This window comes from Ceratosolen solmsi, unplaced genomic scaffold (genome assembly GCF_000503995.2).
Source record: "Ceratosolen solmsi marchali unplaced genomic scaffold, CerSol_1.0 scaffold53, whole genome shotgun sequence".
NCBI lineage: Eukaryota > Metazoa > Arthropoda > Insecta > Hymenoptera > Agaonidae > Ceratosolen > Ceratosolen solmsi.
Window position 1 is genome coordinate 1,929,186 of NW_011948441.1, and position 22,519 is coordinate 1,951,704.

Here is a 22,519-nt window from a genome sequence, read left to right on the forward strand (position 1 = left end):
AACATATAACACTAAAAAAATAGGAACGAAAGATTTTGTGAAGAATATATTGGCATGTATCAAATTCCACCAATTAATACTTGAGTAAGATATCTCTTTTTATTAATTACATTATGTTCTTCGAATGTCTGAGCAAATTTTTTATAATTCTTATCAGACATAAAAGTTATAATAAATTATAACATAACAGTTTATTATAAATTAAAAATAAATAATAAAATAAGGTATTCTATTTTTATATGTTAATTTTAATATTAAAATGAATTAAATAAAACTGCGTTTAATTATTTCAATATATCTCCAATTTTTTTTATTATTTAGAATCGAATTTATACTTAATTAAATTTTGATTTTTATGCCTTTTTTAAATCATACATATAAATTATTGGTTTTTATTAAAAAAAAAAAAAAAAAAATGCAATAAACACCGTATTTGTTTAAAAGTGAAATATTCTATTATAATAAATAAATTTATTAATTTTAAATATTAATTTTAAATATAATCTTATTTTATTTCTGGTTGATTCAATTTTTTTTGTAATATAATAAAATATATAATCTTCTAAAACATTAATTATTTCTCTTGTAGTCTTCATATTCGAGTACTTGAAACGTATCTAATGACAGATCTAAAGATGGAATAATAGTTCTTGTTTTATTCTTAGAATTCAAACAAATGAGACAAAATTATTAAGAGCATAAAAATAAGTAGTAAAATTTATTTCATTTTTCTTATCTGTAAAATGATTTTCGAGTGATAATTAAAATTCATTTAAACTAAATCGTTATTTAAAATTTAAATGGTAGTAGAAAATTAAGATATGTTTACGTATATATAAAACATACATTAAGTAGTTATTTGAGCAAAAGAATTTTAAAGTTGAAAATTGTAAATAAAACTTTTAATATAATTTAGAAGTAAGTTTAATATAATTGTAAGTTGCATTCAATTAACTTAGCCGCTGAGAAACTATTTGAATAAAATTTATGTATTTTCTATGATAACATATCATTTATTTGTACAATTCATATATAAAACTAATAATATTATAAAACAAACAATAATTGTTTCTTTATTAATTTAGATACTGTAATAAAATACAAATTTTACTGAATCCAGTATTCGTAACGCAGTTAGTCGGTTCAACTTATATCATGTCTATAGTAGCATTAAATCTTATTGGGGTTAGTAAAAATGTCTATTTACAATAAAACATTTTCGTGAATAATACAAGTAAACATTGTTAATAACTTTAAAAAAAAAAAAAAATAAAAAAACAGGCAAAATCCACCAAATTTAAATGCGTAACGCTTCTTTTTTTACTCTTGATCCAGCTGTTATATCTTGAAAGCTCACCGCAGATACTTATAAATGAAGTGAGTCATTTAAAAATAAATTGTACAATTACTTGCGTACTTCGTCCAATATTATTCGTAGCAAATTCTTGGTCACGTCAATAATATTTAGCATTATTAACAGTAGAAAATACATTTAGTATTTAGTATATAATTTTTGTTTTACGTTGAAAACATATTATACAAAACAACTTTTTTTGTCAATTTTATATTTCATCGTAGCATCTCATTTACTTGCACTTGTTAAAAAAAAAAAAAAATATCTCATAAAATCTTATATAAAAAGAATATTTTGTGAAATTATATTTATTAGTTATTATTGATTACGATATATTGATGAATTGCTTCAATTATTATATATACTTCCATAAGAGACAACGATAAAAAATTTTTGTAACAATTTTCCATTGATTAGAATTCATTTTAATGCATTCGAATTATCTTATTCGTTTGGCGCATACGCATAATATTTATTCTATAACTAAAATATTTCAATAATCTAGTCTGTTACGCAGTACAAATTTCGTTTAATAATAAACATATATTAAGTATTTTAATTCACGTTTTTATTAAAAATAGGAACTTCATTCTTCCACTTTAGCTAATGAGATTACCTGCAGTTTTAGCTGCATTTTGTAGTTATATAATATTTTGAAATGCTTACTTGGATATTTATTATTAATGTTAACTGTTACTGCTCAATAAGTTTGATATAATTTCCGAAATAATTTTCAATATTATCGAATTTTCATACCACCCTAATTTTATTTCACCTTATTTTATTAATGTTTGTCTCTATTCATAAAACTGAATAAGTCAATTGGCAATCTGCATCAATGATAAAATTATCAAAGATATGAATTTCGATTTTCCATGGTGGGAAATTAAAGAATACACTTGCATTATCTAATGAGCTATATATTTCCGCACTTTATTAATTTGATTTCTCAATTTAAAGAATATTTCACATTTACTATTTTATATTACTATTCGAATAATTTTCAAACGGTCATTATCCCCAATTGTTTGCGAGCAATTTGAAACTGGAATAATAATGTTTGCAATCTACCAAGAAGCTGATTTAAAAATAAAACATATTCATGTTTATAAAAACGAAACACAAATATCTATTTACTTTTATAATGTATAGAAATTTAGTTGTAAAATCAATAATGTATGATAAAAGTAAACAGAAACCTACATTACTTGTAAATTCATGCATTTTGATAAATTTTTTCGGTGTCGCAAGAACATGTGAAAAATGCAACAAAATTTTAAATTAATTTAGATCGTTTAAACGGCACATGTATACATTTATTTTAACGTTGTTCTACAAAACTTCATTCTAGTACTTATCGTACATAAAATAACATCTATCAAGAAAACATTTAACACTTTCATTGAATTTAATATCGAACACATCGTAGAATTTTGCTTTTCTAAAACTTTGTACATCTCCACTATCTCTTTTTCATTATTAATTTACTTTAATTATTCAATAATTTATCTTTCATTTTTATTCTATTATGGACATTTTCAGTTCTTTCATTTTATTGCTGTACATAAAAAAAAAAAAAAAAAAAAAAAAACTTAAATAGATTATTAAATATCAGTATTTTAAATTTACTAACTATTGATATAAATTCATGGATGTTATTTCTAACTAAAGTGTATAATTTTCAATCGAATGTTCAACGAGCCTTGCAGAAATATCTTATAATGCATTTTAGTGTAAAGCCGTGGCGAATGAGACATTTATAATGCCACCATTCGGCTATAAGGATCGTCAAGCTAACGTACTGTTGTACATTTTACTAATGAGGACACAACATCCAGTTGAATTCAAGGCTGCTGGTTATTTTAAACTTTCCATGGAATCATTTGGTTTGGTACATTATTACATATATTAACATAAAAATAAGAATACATTAAACTACCAATATACTTCTTTTATTCAAATAACACATTTTTTTCTTCTTTTAGCTAATCAGCGACATTGTATCTTTCTTTGCTGTTTTTTACAATCTATAATTTTTACCACATTCTATTTTAATTCGATTGATTTGGTAATAACAAAATTTATTATATAAATTTTTTAAAATATAAAGTAATTTTTAACATCATTATAATCTTCGTTTTTTTTTTTTTTTTTTTTCTAATCCAAGTACTTTGTTGTGAGATTTTTCATCATTAAAATATAAATAAAAAAATTTTTTACTTTATTATTTACAAAGAAAAAAATATTATATACCATTTTTTGCTAAATTAAATTATTATGTGCATTTGTTGAATATAGATAATAAAAACAATTTAATATGTTTAATTATTTGTATGCATTATTTTCGAAGCCCCAAAAAAATATGATATAATTGGCTGGAGTATAGATTCATTCAATAGTCTTCCATGTAAGTGGTATAATGCATATAAGCACATCAATTATTGTAAGTTAATTTGGATAAGGTGAAAATCAGTGATTATACAACATATATTTGTATTATTTTTTTTTCAAGTTAAATTTAAATAAATATATTTGATTTTCTTGGACAATGGCTATATTATCTCCATTTCTCATCATTGTTAAAAAGTTATTTTGTAATTTTATATCGGTGTAAATAAATTATCGAATCTCTTTATTATTTGTATATAAATTAACGTAAATGATTGAGAATTAAATTTTTTTTTGTATTTAATAGTGAATAAGATTAAAATACATAATAATAAAAAATTTCTAAAGACTTAAATGTCAAAATTAATGAAAATATATTAATATTATTTCGTGATAATATTTATATGTTTATATTTTCTGTTTTCTGAATGGGACCATTGTTCTTGTAATAGGGCAAAAGAAAAACTAGAAAAATGTCTAATAGACGACATTATTTCAATATTCTTTACATATTTTCGACTAAAATTACTAAAATATATTGTAATAATTATATTTAAATAAAATACTAATACGACTGAATTATGATACGCTTTGAAATCTTTGTTTATTTTCTAGTTGGAATTTTTTTAATAATATTAAACTAATTTAAATAAAGTATATGTTTATAAATGCTCAAAGAGATTCTTTTTTTTTGCTAAATTACGAATTTTGGTAAAAATCATTTTTTTTTAGAGTATAATAGTATAAAAAAAAAATTATAAGATATATTATTGTATTATTATACAATCAAAACTTTGAAATATATAAGTTTTATATAATTTAAAAAGATGAAAAATTTCTTTAATTGCTTCTTCTATTAAGTATTGTTTTTTCATCAAAATTCTTCTGCTTATAATATAGTATATTATATTATATATGGACGTTTCTTAAAAGATTATGCATAAATATTTTATTGATACCGAAGGAGTTTTATGTTTACATTATTGATACGAAACAACATATTTAAAAATATATAAACATATTTTTAGATTAAATTAACATTGTTGAATATAATTAGGTTAAACAAAACCATAATGATTTGCAAAATGACAATAAATAACTTAAATAATAATTATTGGAGAAAATAATACGTATAAATATAACTTAAATTTTTTTGTCAGATCATTTAAATATCTATTTGTTATAAGGCATGCGATAAATAAATATTATTATAACGTTGCAACGTGTATATTGTTCAATATAATATCAGAAGTTGTAACAAATTTTATTTTGTTTTTAATATATAAATACAGTCGACGATCAATTAATATACAGTAGTTTAAAAACGTTAATCAAACACATTATACACATCATCAAAATAACTCTCCCTTTTCAAGCTCCAATAGTGGAAAGCTATGGCCTTTAACATTATCGTTGCACAAATTTTAACTTTTACAGTGTATTCAACAAAGGTTCGTTATTATTAAAAAATCATTAATAAAAATTTAGTTATAAAATTTCCGCTGTTTCACGATTTAGATACATCTTTTTTTCTTATATTTCTCTTACATTACTTATTCTTTGCATTTTCATTATTATTGAAACAATTTATTTGCAAATTTAAAAAATTAGAATTTAAAATCATACAATATATAGAGAAGATAATGAAGTGTGTTAGAGCTTTTTAAAATCTCTTTTCCATTCTAATTATCATTTTAAAATTATTACATTATAAAATAAATTATCTCAACCATGATTGATGGCATACTACACGTGACGTGTATTGTTATAATGTATTTAATAAAATACTTAATGTTTAATGATTTTCTTAAGCTTTTCAGAAAGCATAGTCAGATAAAATTTAATTTGATCCAAGCAGATCTTTCAAATACTCAATTCGGTATTATTTATTTATTTATTTGTTTTATTTGTTTTTTGATTTTTTGATTTTTTGAAAATCACACTATCTAAAACGAATACTGCTTTATTGTGCTAGCATGATGGCTTCGCATCTTCTCTTTCATAATTTTTTTCTCTCTGATATATTTACTGTCTAAATGATGTCTTTTTATAACAAGAATGTTTAATATACAGTTACCCATTCATGACTAGGTTAACAAATTCAAAAGGCGATACCCGCTTCGGAATAAGTCGTAAAAATCTTTTCAATTGAGTTAACGTAAGCCGCTGTCCTTAAATCCAGACCAAGGTTGAATTTCAATGCCGTCTTCATAATGGCCTGCAATTGAATCACAATTATTGTTAGCACGCACCAGGTACTACAAAAGCATTGAATTATATTTAGTATTTATATGAGAAAATACGAAATATAATATTAACATCAATTTTAGTATTTATAATAATTATATAGAAATTTAGATGAGTGTAGGAAATAATGTTATTTTAATAATATAAAATGGATTATCCGCTTCGAGAAGAATGATATGATGTTAAATTTGAATTTACAATCTTTTTAATCGTATACTCAGTGGTTTTAATAACGTGCGTTTTAAATAGCTAATGAATCGAGCATTTTAATGCGTTTTAGAATTAACATTATTAAAATAACTTTTTAACTAAAAAATTAAATCAACTCCTCTACCCAATAAACAATAGCATGAATGTTAAAATAATTCAATTATAAACAAAATTTGTTATTAGTAATTGAATATTTCTTAATTATTATAATCAATATTAGGAGGCAAATTTATTATGAATAACAGATTTCAAACGAATGTTTTCTTCTTCTTCTTCTATTTTTTTTTAATAATTAGTTAACATTATTAATCACAAGCATACCGTTTATTCTTTAATATATCGAAAAAAGCAATTGAGTAACTTTTAAATGAATTGAATTTGAAGGAGCTATTTATGAGCAAGACTTTGACAAATAAATAGATGTATTATTGAGGATATTTATATTTAGATAAGCGACGAAGTGTAATATTTATACATCTAATATATTTTCACATTTTCAACTTACTATTTATTTATTCATTTAATCGTTACTAATTAACATGAGTATGGCAATACAAAATTTTTTGTTACCATTATTATTTTTAATTAATTCTATCAATAATACTGTTCTTATATTCTTTTATAGAAATTGCTTTTATATTATTAATTTTTACTTATTAAAGTACTATTTTATCAAAGCTATTTCAATAAGAGTTACATTTTTCGAATTGGTAATTCAGTCATATATATATTAATATATATATCTATATAATATTAGATTTCGTATGGCAATTCTATTAAATGAATCTTTGAAAGCTTGACAAAAGCGTGCCATTGCACTTGTGCCTTTAAAGCATTAAAATAACACTTTAAATTGAAGCATAAACCGTAGTACGCGATCATCTAAAAAATTAATAATCAATTTCAAGAAAAGATAACGATTGTATTAAATGTACTTGGCATTTATGATTCTCACATTAAAGGCATGCGTACAAATAATATAATAATTATGTTGTTTACGATTAAAAGTTATGCATATGCTGTAATGGCTTAAATAAAAGATTTTAATGAAAAGATGAAGAGACATGTTACTAACCTTAAACTTAGATATCACAAAGTTCAAATTATTAATGAAAATTGCATTGAATACATTAACTTCAATGCTTTGAAGTTATAATAGTATTTTTATTAATAGAATTAGTAATTGCAAATAGATAGGGAAATTAATGTAATACAAGTATTCGTACTGTAAATTTTCAAATTAAAAAAACCTAATAGAGTAAAAAATCGTAATTTAAAAAAATATTAATTAAGAATAATATTAAAATATTGTGCCTTTAATATATTTTATTTCACTTACTCTAGCAGATCTTTCCATTGTATAGTCCAATCCGGAATGTACAATATCTTTTTCGGATGCACCAGAAATGCGTTTTTGAAAAGATTCAGATGGTGTAACTGGGATGCGTCCACCAACTCGCCCAAATCTGCGTTCTAGAGATTCCTGCACAGATTCTGTAACATAATTGGATAAATTGCCCTTATAATTGCTGTTTTAGACAGTTTGATTCAAGTAGTAGCTAAGTTAACGCAAGTAACAAATTATATTTTGAGTCGATATTATGAGAAAAGATTTTTTGTTAAAATTACATTTAATTCTATTTTATAGTTAATAAAAATTCCAAGGAAAAATGAATTGTTAATTAAAAAACTTCTATACGCTCATTTGAAAAGTATTAATTCGAAATGTGTTTATATACATATTTCTTACCCAGAAGGTGATAATTTGATTCTCTTTCGTATTTGAATGTTAAACGACCATAAGATACGTGATTAAGATCCTTTAGCCATTCGAAGAAGGAAACGGTTACACCACCAGCATTATTATACAGATCCGGAATAACAAGGATATTTTTTTCAATAAGAATTTTATCTGCCGCCGGCGTTGTTGGGCCATTAGCAGCCTCGGCGATAATCTTGGTCTAAAAATACGTAAGATACAACTCTTTTATTATATTAATTTCATAATTTATGATAATTATGTTGTAGTTTTGTAATAACTATTTATATATAAATACAAAATTATTTATATGAAAGTAAGCAATAGTTATTATGAAATTTCAATTTTCATAAATGAAGAAGTAAACGATATAACGGTAAATTATATTAATTTAAAATAAAAAAAAAAAATTAATTATTTTTAATAATTTTAATACAAATAATATTTTATATTAGTGATCAAATGTGCTACATTTATATTAATTACTTACTTTTAACTATTAAAAATTAGTAAAATATCTTCATTTAGGATGAATCGTACGTTACGGTAATTAAAAATTTTTCGGAAATATTTAAGCGATGTGAAGTACACTTTGCTTAAAGAAAATTTCTTAAGCATATATCAATATTAAATAATATAGTGCAAATTGTATAATTACATAAATACATTAGAAACTACTTTACTTAGAAAATAAAAATTCATGTTTTCTTTTTTATATGTAGTTTAACATTTTCACATTTTCCATCATTTTTAATCGAATTTCATTATATGTTATTTTTATACTTGTTTTTATACTAAAAAATAATAAGCTTATAACTCGCATACAAATTTCGTACCTAGTACTTTTGACAAGAGACTTCATTCGAGCTTCTCATAATAAAACTGTATAGTGGTAACAAATTTAGACCGATGGAAGATGAGTAAATAAGTTAATGAAAGAATAAAAATAGGAAAGGGAGTTAAACGCAGAAAGAAAATAAAAATGGATTCATTGTATTTATGTTTTAAAAAATGTTATGTAACGACACAAAATCATTCATTTCATCAATCAACAATTTCATTTTTCATAAGCATTTAGAAGTGTTTTTTTTATTTTGGATCTGTGTAAATATAAAAACACAAATCTAAAATATATATAATAAATATCGTATTATACTATATATAGTATAATAAATGTATAGAAATAAATTAGTAATTAAATATAGAAAAATAAAATGTCTTTATTAGTAGTATTGTAACTATTTACTTTTATCTAAAATACATTGCAAAGAACACATATTTTCAAACATTATTAATCAGAATGTAATAGGTATGATAATATTTCATGACAGGCAAGCTATACTCATAATACACAAACACACAACCATACACATTGAAATATAAATTTTTACAATTAATTATAAGTAAATTTATACTTTTATATAAAAATTTACAATAATATTATATACAAAAATAAAAATACGAAAAACAATATAATTAATTTTTTAGTAATTAAAACATGTTAAAAGCTTCATTAAAATTATTCTACATACTTCAAATTAACTAATTAATAATCCAAATTTAAATAAATACTTCGTTATTGAAATTTTATAGATTTTTAAGTTGTTGTAAGAAAAAAATTTATGGAATTTTTTTATGAAAAAAGATTATTGTTTATTAGTATTTTTCATTTATTATAATAGTAACATATTGAATATATTACTAGCGTTTTTGTATATTACTATATATATATATATAATTTATTTGGATTTCATCCGAATTTCATTATGAACATTATTAAAAAAAAAAAAATAAATAAATAAAAAAATATAACGAAAAAAAAATAAACTTACTTGAAGGCGACTGGCGTTTTCTTTCGTAATAACTTTTTCAACTGCTGCAGGAATAAAAATGTCACAAGGCTCATACATAAGATTCTCACCATTGTATGGCTTTGCATTAGGAAATCCAACAATGCTTCCATTATCGAGTCTATAATCTTCAAGTTGCTATAAAAAATAAGTTTATATTACAAAGTTATTAAAATTGTATTCGCTTTTTATCAACGTACGATTTTACGTACATAAATGAAAAATTTCAAATATTTCTAAATGATATATTTGATATCATATACTATATAATAAATATAACATGCTTGTACTAAAGTTTAAAAAAATCTTAGTTCAAAATTTACAGCGCTGATTATGTAGTTTACAGCGTTGTATTATCTGAAATTGCAATTTTTAACTAAGAGTAAAGCATTATAATTAATTTTACATTTTTCATTTGCAGATATATCCAATCGTACCTTCTTAAAAGTATAACAAATTAAAAAATATTTAAAATTTTTATTTTTATGCTTTTGTGTTACATAGTTGAATTGTTTATAGATTATTTATAAATAAAATCAGAATTTTATATAATAAATGAACGATTGGTTTTATCGCGTAACGTTTTTCTTTATATCTTAAAATCCAAATAAATATTTATGTTCTTAAATAAGTAAACGAGCGCGTCAATTTTTGTTAATAGAATGTTAATGATACAATACTTTACATAATCTTGAAGTTATATTTATGAAAAATTATACGGTACTAATTTTGGAAGTCTAAACCAGCTGTTCTAGATCATATTGAAGCCAAAGAAATTTTAAGTTATGATGTATGACTTAAAGCAGTTAGTCGATGCTTGTGCTGACTAAAGTACAAGACATTTATGAAATTAGTTTTGTAGTTAGTAAGTCATCCAAGGTAATTAATATAATGCTTTAATTATAAAAATTATTTATAATATTATAATTATAATTATTTAACAGTTGGATATTAATATTTTACTGTATTCACAATTGACATCCAAAGGAATGTCAAATGTTATCGATTATTCGATATAATCGATATAATTAATTAAAACTTTTTTTTATGTTTATTTTTTTAATTTTTTGTTTCTTTATTACGAAAAATCAAAGAAAGAGAGATCGCTCTGTATGTTTAAATGCGTGTATGTTTGTGTTGCGTGGTGGCAGCGTGCTTAGAAAAATTGTCCTAATTAACAATATATCGCCCTCATTTCTGTTTTTCTGAAGCTCTTGGCACACTGGTATTAAGGTACAACTTGCCATCGAAATATCCATCGTCACTGAGTCTAATTCTGTGCACAAGAGATGCATTATTCTAGTGAGCTTTATTCGCACGGATATCATATTAAAAATTCTTCGAGTTCATGTCTAGCGATAATTATGTATTCGATCATTTATTTATCAAAAATATATCGTATATTTATGCTATTCTACGTGATATCATAACACATTTTTTACTTTTACACGGGCAAATAATATTTCCAAGAATACATTTGTCATTGTTAATTATTGCTTATTTACGTTTATTTTTTAATGTTGACATTATTTCTTTATACATGTGCATTAAATAGATCGATACGCGGTAAATAGTAAATGTAATTTATGCACAATAAGAGGCGGAAAAATTATATTAAGCGGATATTCACTTATTAGCTTTTCCATGCATCTCTAATTACTTTGACGATGTAAGATGGAAGCGAGTGCTTATTTAAGTGTGTTAAGCAAAATGCATTCGACGTTATGGTGGTGGTGTAACTAAAAATGTTGCTGGATTGTTAAAAATTTAAGGGAAATGTATTTCGATAATTGAAAATTTCGTATAAGCTTTATAATATTCGACGATATATTACATTAAAAATAGATATTTTATATTATATAATTAAGACATAGGCGTAAAAAGTGATATTTACAAATTTGCTTCTAAAGTAACCTTGAATAACTGGAAAATTTCTAGTATATGATTAAAGAAATGTGTGCAACTTTATTAACGTTCTATCTAAGTACTATTTTTATTAAACAACTATGCGAATATGAAATAAAATACGCATTCTTTAAGATCCGGCATTCTAAAGTTAAAAATCGATCTATTTAATGTAATATTACAATATAAGTTTAAATTTGCAGGGATACCGATCATAAATTCATCATATTATTAGAATATTATGTAAGTAAAAAAATAAACTAAGTGCTAAGTTAAATTAACACTTTAACTGCATAATCGAGTCGTCAAGTAATGAATTATTGTCCGTTCATAATTCTTTAAATTATTAGTTTTATTATTCTAAGCTAGAGTAAATGATTAATTTATATCCAATTTGTTCGGAGATTCTTTTACCGATATTTATGCCCGATTTCATCAATTGTCTTGATTGTTTATCGTAAGTAGGTGAAGTATTTAAGTATGTTACAATTCAATGAATGTTGTCACTTATATTAAAAGGAGTGTCGGGTAGTCGCTGAAGTAAACGCGCACGTCTACGTCATGCGTACGGTATTATCAATTTAAATGGTGGTAAGTCGATTAAGCGTAACAGTATCCCGGCATTCTTAGAATGATTTTATGAAACATAAGTACATTTGAGTGAAAATGGTATTGAATGGGGCACATACGAAACCCATTCGCATGTGCGAAACCATCAATGTTATCATATTTACACTTGAGAGGTATGTGAAAAAAAAAACATACCTTAGGATCAATGCCGTCGGGATTGATGATGGAGCCATCGTGTTCGATAACGCCGATGCACGTAGCCCCAGCGCGATGCAAATAGCGCATTGTGTGGAGACCAACATTACCGAAGCCCTGCAGAATAAATGTTTTACCACCCCAGCCTGGTGTTGTACCTGTACATTTTACACGAGAAATGTTTCGTATATATAATTAACAGACTTACCGTCTTAAATTCCTTATGAATTAATGATATTCGACACTATATCTAATAATTTTATATATCTAATAGATATTAATATATATAATAGATCTAATATATCTAATAGATTTTAATGTTAATGAAAGAAAAAGAGAAAAAAAACTAAACAGTTATGACAAAAATATAAAAAAGAAGAAAAAAAAACAATCAATCTTGCTTACATTGAAAATCGTTACAATTCAATATTTTAAAATAAACTGTGCTAAGGTTAGCTAATTGATGGAGTACAGACCGATCATGCTCATGTAATTCGCCTCGTTGATGAAGTTCTCGATACCGTGGAAGACACCACGTCCAGTTGCTGAAACACGCCCGTGTATGCCACCCTGGTTGATCGGCTTACCGGTTACACAGGCGTGAGCATTGATGTCTAGGTGCCCGATCGTTTTCGCATACGTATCGGCGATCCACGACATTTCACGCTCTCCCGTGCCCATATCAGGAGCTGGTACATCAACTCCCGGTCCTACAATCATTGCTCTCCTTTAAAGTGTGGAGGAACACGGGCGCTAAATATCGATTTATGGGCTATTCAAATGAAAGTCTGTCTCGTTGCCTAATGGCGCGCGAAAATTCATGTTACAGACCTGAATGCGCTTCATTCATTACAAATCTTTAATCTTTCGAACTTGTAATTACTGATAATGCTAATTGCTTAGGACATACATATTTATGAGTTTGGCATAATGAGAAAATAGTATGATTTGTGAAAACTAGGAAAAAAAGAAATAGAAAGAAGTATAAAATTGACATAATTGCAAATTCATTTCGAAATATAAAAAAAAATAAATTAAATAAAAATAAATTTAAAAAAAGAAGAGGAAAAAAGAGGCATCATAAAATACGAAAACATTTTCAGAGAAATATATAGATGGAATAAATTCAATTTCATTAAAGTTACATTATTGATTTTAATGAAATGGAATATAGTAGAAATAGTAATAGTATCGGTGATTTATCGATTTTTATGTTTTGCAAACAAATTTTTACTTTGAACAGTTCGGAAAGTATGTCATGAGAAGTTATAATAATTGAGACAATAGGCCAATAAGTTTCATTATCATATTACGAATTAGTCGTTCAATTTATTTCGATTATATTCTTTTAAAATGATAATCAACACAAGCACGATTGTACACATACCTCAGACATAGAAATATTTAATATTTTTTGCTTATATAAATTACAGTAAATTAAAAATACAAAATCTTAGATAATCCACGTAATTCAGTATTCAGTATTGACATTAAAACACTACGAATACTATTAGAAGATACTGAAAAAGAAAGAGTTAAACAGTAGAATCTATTGACACCAATTTAACAAATTAAACCCATTAAATATACAATTCTTGAGATTAATTACTTCAAATCTTACAGTACATCATCCAAAATAATATCATAATGCTCGACAAAGTATTATGTTAAATATAAAAATGTAGGTATTCAGCGTATAAAATATACGAATAATTTCGATTTAATATATTATTAAAGACATAAAGCCAAAAGGCCAATAAATAATTAAGATTAAACACCAAAGTATGAAAAAGAACGCGAAAAGTGTTTTTTCTATTAATGCAAATCTCTTCATTAAGTTGGATATTATTTTTAAATCGTTTTCTAATCGATCATATTTTATACTTTTATATTGGGCAAAATTGAATATTTTTGTTAAAGAAGGAATAGTCCATTTCACGGCATCAAAATTTTTTCTAAGTAAGAATCAACATTACATTTAATAATAGCGTCAACTTACCGATAAATCCTTTTTTTGCAAGTTCGAGAGTAAATCTGCGAGTGATCTTCTCAAGCTCGTTGTCCGAGTATTCTTTAGGATTGATCTTAATACCTGCTTTAGCACCACCGAATGGGACGTCAACACAAGCACACTTAAAAGTCATGAGAGCGGCCAGAGCTTTAACTTCATCTCGACAAACATCCATCGAAAAACGGATACCTACAACATCGACAATTAAATTGAAAAATAACTTTTATTCGCCGCTATTATAACCATCATAAAGAACGTACTTTATCACATAAATATTCGAATTCATTATAAACAATATTCGTTACTCCAAATAATATTAAAAAATACATATATAAATTTATTATCAATAGTTTCGTCGTTCTATCTCTAAAATTCTTCTCTAAACTGTAGTTTATTGCAGCTACGAATTCGCATTTATTTGTCATTCTTTAGACTGACAACTTCTACTAGATCAATAATTGATATATATATATATATATATATATATATATATATATATATATAATGCCATAACTGATATTATGTGAAATTTTTATTAACTTAAAACATGGTTGCCCACACGTGTTAAATATCTAAATCTTATATTTATAAATGAAATTAATAATAGCTCATGAAATTTAATTATCAACTTCGAGGAATGCCTATACAATTAAATTTTTATACATTTATATAACTTCATCCCGTATTGAAATCTCATATCTTTAATTCGAATATACATTATGAAATAGCATTACGAATTTCTTAAGTAGCAGGAGCAAATTGTTGCTTATTAAATTATAAATGTGAAATATTGTTATATTTTAATCATTTATCAATGACAAATGCGTTCATATATAAAATATTATTATATAGAAAAAAGAACCTAATATACAATATATTTTTCCATGTTTGAACAAATAATTAATGATAAATGTTAAATATAATTATATATATTTTTTTTTAATTTCATCATTTCATAACGGTTCGAAAAAAGCTATTACTTCTTTTATATTTGTTTAATTTTTTCAATATTATTTATCAGATTCTTCTATAAAAAATAATTGTAAATTTCAAGGATTTAATTCAAGAATTTATAATAAATAAATTTCTTTTTTTATTTAATGGTTGTATCTTAAATTTATCTATGCAAAAATTCATATTAAATAAAGCTATATTTATTTATTTATTCTTATATTTATGAAAATTTAATTATATTTATTTAATTCATTAATATCGTAATTAAATTAATTCTATATAACAAAATGGAGTAATGACTTCGAATATATTATTACTTTATTGTGCTATTAGTGTATGCAAAGAATCTTATTATTTAGCAATGTTTTTGAAATATGTTTTTTAACTTTAAATAGTAGATTATGGCAATATAATGATTTAAGGTTTTATTAAATGATTTAAATAATATAAAGTTTTCTAAATACGATTTTTTTTAACGAAGCTATATATATTTAGTTAGGGAAACGAATGTATAAACTCAATATTTGAAATCCGATCGACGATTACCTCCGGTTTTATCCTTCTTCTTCTATGTTTTATGCAACTTTTTATATGCGTTAATTGTTAGTTTGATATATTTGCTATTATATAATTTACTTGAATTTTTTGAGTATAAACATGATATATTGAAAATAAAAGGCTATTTTGCCTTATATCAATTTGTGCTTGTTCAACGCGATTATAAGATATGCAAGATCTAGATTTGCAAGAGTTTTAAATCTATTACATATTCTTTATATATATATATATATATATATATATATATAAAGATCTATATTAAATATTATTTTTTTTTTTTTTTGTTAAACCACGTATCATAATTTTATAGAATGTTATACATTTAGTTTATTATTTTTATTTAACGAAGAATTGCTATTAAATGTTTGTTATAACAATTTCATTCAGATTATTCTTGAATAAACTACGTGTAAACCGCAAATCTATTAATCAGCAATAGCTTATTCAGTTTTATCGATTGTGTTCGTTATAACGTGTATTTTCGATCATATATTTCAGGGTTACATCTGTCTATATTATAAATGTGAATAAAAGTCAATTTGTATGAAATGTATAAATAGTAGATATACTATCAATTAATTAATATTTTATATAGACATTGATTTTTTTTGTCAAGACCGACAGAGTATACTAACTAGTTCCATATCAATATTCCATAATTGCACATGTTAAAATATTTCTAACAAATACAAACTCTGTCTGTGAGTATGTGAGTTACATATTGATCAGGCTCATTAAATAAATACCAATCGAAATTTAATAATCAAAACGCGTGTTTGCCTTTTGTTGTGGCACCTTTTACAATCTTACAATTATTATAAGGTAATATGCTACCCATAATATAATTACTTGAATTTGATACGAATTTAAAAATTAAAAAGTTCATATTTTATATAAACATCTGTAATAAATAACAATTTTATATTATATTATTCTTGAAAGCAATTATATATATATATATATATATATATATATTTTTTTTTTTTGTTTGTTTTATTTAATTAAACATTTCATTTGGAATAGTAAAGATGATAATTAGCTATTATATACGTGGCTTTATAATATTAATTATAAAATAATTGTTCTAAATTTGTAATGTTTTAATACGTTCGGATATCACATTACAATAGTTTAATACGTTAGACTAGTGTATTACATAGAATTAGAATTTCCTTATCTTTTAATAATTGATTCGAATAATTTATTAAAAAATTCATATTCTTTACACGTTTTTATTTATCGTATTTTAGGTGTCTATTCTTTACTCATTATATTTAAATTATAAAAATATTATGGTGATAATTTGGTTTATATCATAACTTATTAGACTATGGCCTCTAATACAGATATTGCATAATGACTAGTAATATTAATTGATGAACAAAATCAATTTAGTAAATTTAAGTGATTATAATTTCTACTTCTGTGATGGTATCATCTACATTTATAGTCGTTTAATCTATTCGTCAAATCATGAATTTAGTATAATATTTGGTGGTATATATTATTTTTTTTTTCATTCATAGGTATTATGTCATCTGCAGATATTCATCTTTATTTTCTTTTATACAATGATTAAGACATTTATTATTAAAATTGATCAAGTTCCAGCGTATAAAATGATAAATCGAAGTAAAGATGGTAATATATATATACAAATAATTCAATATCATTAAAAATAAAATAAAAAACTACATTATTCTTTTCCTCATACAATTATTACATCTATATTTTGCATGAATTGTATTTCACTTATGTCAATATTATTTCTCATAAGATATTTCAAGAGGATATATATATATATATATATATATATATATATATATGCTGTAGCTTTATTTCTCACAGCAATATTATAGCAAAAATAATTGTTAAGAATTGTTAATTATATAAATTCATTATATTAACAATAATTATTAGCACAAACATATTCAAATTTATTTGAATACTTAAAAATGCATTGAATTGTTTATCTTTATTCCATATTGATGTTTATGGTTCAATTGCATTTAAAGTATTTTTATCGAATAGCTTACAATTTCTGTTCCATTAATTTAGTATAACGAATAAAATGAATGTGCAATATATTTAAAATCATGGATTAATTTCATACTTCATTGAATGCATAAAATATTTATTACTAAATTTTTAAAGTTATTAATATCCATTTACCGAAAATGAAGCAACAACGATATCATAATAATAAGAACTATAAAAGATATTATTTTTAATATGATAATTTACTATATTTTTTATTTAATTTGTGAAATTATGTACCAAAGCAAATTATAGTATAATACCAGACAGTATTTTGAATAAAAAAAAAATCTACAAATCTTTATATCAGTTGAAAGTAAAAAAAAACGAATATATTAAATCGATTTCATTATAAGGTAAAATTAAATTGTGAAATCATTATAAAATAACTGAGTATCATCTGAATGCATTAAAAATTATTAATATTATTAAAGATGTTAAAAAATTATCATTACTGTTGCTGTTATACATAGACGTAGAATAATCAATAATTTTTTTGTTTTAAATACAAACGCATATTATCTATTGTATTATCATTACTAAAATTTATTTAAGAGCAATTGTTTTTTTTTTTTTTTAATTTATGGATTTTCTGTAACTATTAAAGTTTTATAAATATTATCTTCAAAGAAAATTTAACAATAATTTTTAAATGCCATTTTACCTCCTTTACATGGTGTTCGATGTGCTGAATGCTGAGCCCTGTAACCAGTGATCATCTCATAGTCACCAGAATCACGTCTTAAAGGAAAAGTCGTCTCAAGAATATGATCACAAGGCTGCATAAGCATGAGAATGCCTTTAACTTTTTTTTTACGTTCCTCAAGGCTCAATCTTGATCGCTTTCCCACATCTTCTACTAATTTATCTTCAACAATTTGACATGCTCGATGAAAGAAATATTCTATCATATCAAAAAATTTAGGGTTAGGGGCAGTAGGAATATCTTTAAGTCTGTCAGGAATCTTATGATCAGCATAATTTCGATTATTTTGCAGACGTATTATACTGGCTGATTGTATTAGTTCTTGATTGAGTTTTAATGTGGCTGCTGTTCGTGTAAGCCCTCTTATGTGAAACATTTTTACTTCTGTAAATAATTGGTTTTTTCTTCAGCTCCTATTTAATCTGTTATTAAATAAAGAATTAAAATTTTCTATTTCTCAAATTAAGTATTATCAGTTTGTCAATACATACTACGTGATTATAAATAATTATTTGAATTTAGCAATTATAAAATAAATAATAATATAAAAGGATTTTTCATTTGTCCAATTCTATTTTTATGATTATAAACATAAACTCAAAGTTAAGAGAAAAATTTATTGTAAAGAAATAACCATTTGAATATATAATATATAAGCGCACGCACGCGCGCGCGCGTGCACACACACACACACACACACACACAAATATCACCTTTATAATGCATATAAATATTACAGTAGTATATGACATTATTCATATAATATAATAATTGATATTATCTGAATTATAATTTAAATAATGAAAAAACATTTTATTCTATATTTGCAAATTTCTATAAAATCTACAACTAGTATTAAATAAGTAAAATATTTAAATTATTTATTATATTAATAATTATAATATGAAACTGAGATTAGAACTATTTTTAACAAGATAATGTCATAAATAATTATATAAAATTCTTTATCGTAGAATTATCTATTAAATCATGTAATAAATTTGTATAGAAAATATATTTCTTATTGTATATAAGATGGATTAAATTCAGATTAAAAGATTATAGAAATATGAATAGAAGAACGACAATTTATTAATACTATGCAATATACTTTGAATTTTACATGTACTAAGAGTAACAAGATAATAAACAAAAAAATTTTTTATTGTTACAAAATTCATTTAAAATTAAATACATTAAAAAAAAATTTAATTAAAATTAATTTATGATGTAATATTATATAGTGGTTAACATCATTTAGCCTCAGTATTCTAACAGTGTAGGTGATAAAAACCTCTAAAAAGTATGATAAACAGGATAAGAATTACGAAACTAAAGTTGACTATCTGAATTAATATTTCTATAACTTTGAAAAATAAGTTAATCAGTTCTTGTGTTTCCCTTCTGTAAATGGGCTAAATCTCTATTAAAAATACAAATCATTTACACTACGAAATCGATACGAAATAAAAATAAAAAAATATAAATGAGTGGTTTATAATAAACAATAAGCAATATTTGTATATATTTAATTCTGTAAGTAATATAACTCGGTGTTTCATCAACTGAAAATAAATAAAATTAATGATCCATTAATTAATAAATATTCAGACACTAGTAAATTGTTATATTACATTTGAGTATAAAGTTTTATAGTTTTTAACTTTTATGTAAAATAAAACTAACTATATATATATATATATATATATATATATATATATATATATATATATATATATACATACATATATAATACCTTATAATGAATTTAAATATGAATATTTTTAATTGAAAAATATTCAAAATATACCAAACTAAAAAATGGATTACTTCTTATTTCAATAAATACTATAAATAATAAAATATGATATATAAATTATGTTAAAATTTTTTAAAAATAAAGTAACAATATTTTTTAACTTAAATTTTGTTCACAATGCCTGTATTTAACAAACAAAATTATTAAATGTGCATCAATAACCATAACAATAGCAATAACAAAAATTACAAATTATTCGGTTACAAAAAACAACAAAAAAAAAAAAAAAACAAACAAACAAAAAATCAAAGATGAGAAGATAAAAAAATTAAAAAGAAGTAAATGCAATTAATATTAAATTAAATTTTACAATACGACCTTTTCGCTTTTTATTAGTCTAAATAAAAAGAACTTAATTATGTCAACTAAATTTCGAACAGAACCATAAAAAATTGCTCATTTACCTATGCGGCTTCTTCAACCTTTTTATGCAATGGAGCACAGGCTTCGGCACCTCTTATATTTCTTTTCTTTTTGTCGGTATCTACGCGCGTACTGACAGTACTGTAATGGAAAATATAAACCAGACCGCTGAAATGCGGAGAAAAAGACAAAAACTTCTTCTTTCTCTCTTTTGCCGAGTAAATAGTCTACAGTATTTAAGTTACTAAGTAAGCCAAACACGGATCTCCGAATTATAAGAGAGCACGATACAACGGCGAATGAAAATGATCGCCCAGGAACGTGCAAATTTGATGAAGAAAGGAAACTAAAAATTCTCTCGTTTAAGCTAAAGTAAATGCTGCCCTTGTAAACATTTGATGGGTGCGTGCGTCGTATGTTAATCGTTATGTGCCGTGTAAGGAATATAAGCTGTGTAGAAGTTTTATTCTACCGTCGTTGCAATATTACGCTTTCTATACTGATTTACCATAATAAACAAATATATATATATATATATATATATATATATATATATATCATATATGTGAAGGTTCCTAAATTATAAATACAATAACTTTTAGTGTAAAGTGTATAATTTAAATTTATAATTTTTGTTTTTAATTTCTGTGCAGCGACATAAATAATAAGCGGTTAATGGTTTAAAAATATGTAAAATAAAGAATTTTTATATATAATTGGTAAATGTAACGAATGAAAAATGTGTATAACTTATAAATCATTTACATTTTTACCAATTTCAGTCACTCTTATATATTTCAATTTGCGTGGTTTAACTTTTCATTCATTGGTTTTTGTTATACCGCCACTTACAAATAAGTGAACAAATGATTTATTTCATAAAAAATATTATATTTTCTACAAATACTAAAAAATATAATAAAAATACTATATAAAAAGTATAAGTTTTTATAAATAATTTATATTCTTATCGTGAGTGTATAAAATATTTGAAATATTATAAAAATTTTATATTTTCATTATTATTTTAACGATGGCTTGTAATTAAAATAATACTATTTCTAATAAAACTTATTTATAACCATATATTTTATTTGTTTGTAATATTTACTGTAATATTTATTTGTTAATTACGATCGATTATTAATTATTGATTTTAATAATCTTTTCAATATTTAGATTAAAAAATCATAATTAAAAATGTTGTTATAGTTTTATTAAAATTATTTTTTATTCATATTTTATTAGCGATATAGATCATTTTTTATTTGTTAATTAGTTAAAAATGACAAAATAGTATTTAAATAATTTTAAATTGAAATAGAATGTCAAAATTATAAAGAAAAAAATTTTATACAATAGATATTACATTTAATTATATGCTTATTTCTATTATAAAAAAGATATTCAGAAATTAAGCCTTATAATTATGATATCATTATGTATGATTTCTTCATATTATTTGTTCTAAAGGTATATCAATGCTGTATCCATAATAAGTAAATGAATTTTCTTTTAAAAAGGAAATGATACAATTACGAAAGATTACTTATTTTTTAATATTACGATTCATTTAAATCTTAGATAAATAAA

General features: G+C 23.3%; 1 protein-coding gene across 2 annotated transcripts; it reads right to left on the reverse strand.

Annotated features, from left to right (window-relative positions):
- Positions 1-5,309: 5,309 nt before the first annotated feature.
- Positions 5,310-21,238, reverse strand: Gdh (glutamate dehydrogenase, mitochondrial). 2 transcript variants are annotated; one of them, XM_011503943.1, is made up of 9 exons: positions 20,968-21,238; positions 18,703-19,128; positions 14,478-14,678; positions 12,955-13,188; positions 12,479-12,636; positions 9,791-9,946; positions 7,950-8,160; positions 7,539-7,693; positions 5,310-5,960 (listed from the first exon to the last, which is right to left on the reverse strand). In XM_011503943.1, exons 2-9 carry the CDS (start codon positions 19,118-19,120, stop codon positions 5,844-5,846), a joined length of 1,650 nt encoding a protein of 549 aa, XP_011502245.1. In that variant the 5' UTR covers positions 19,121-19,128; positions 20,968-21,238; the 3' UTR covers positions 5,310-5,843. The 2 variants fall into 2 exon arrangements, with proteins under 2 accessions (XP_011502245.1, XP_011502244.1); XM_011503942.1 differs by having other exon boundaries at positions 5,311-5,960; positions 18,703-19,166.
- Positions 21,239-22,519: the final 1,281 nt, after the last annotated feature.

Coding starts and splice junctions, on each gene's coding strand:
- Gdh (XM_011503943.1), bottom strand. CDS start 19,120: ATGTTTCACATAAGAGGGCTTACACGAACAGCAGCCACATTAAAACTC. Junction 9,947..12,478: donor CCGACGGCATTGATCCTAAG/GTATGTTTTTTT, acceptor TATTTTTTATAG/CAACTTGAAGATTATAGACT. Junction 7,694..7,949: donor ATCAAATTATCACCTTCTGG/GTAAGAAATATG, acceptor ATTATGTTACAG/AATCTGTGCAGGAATCTCTA.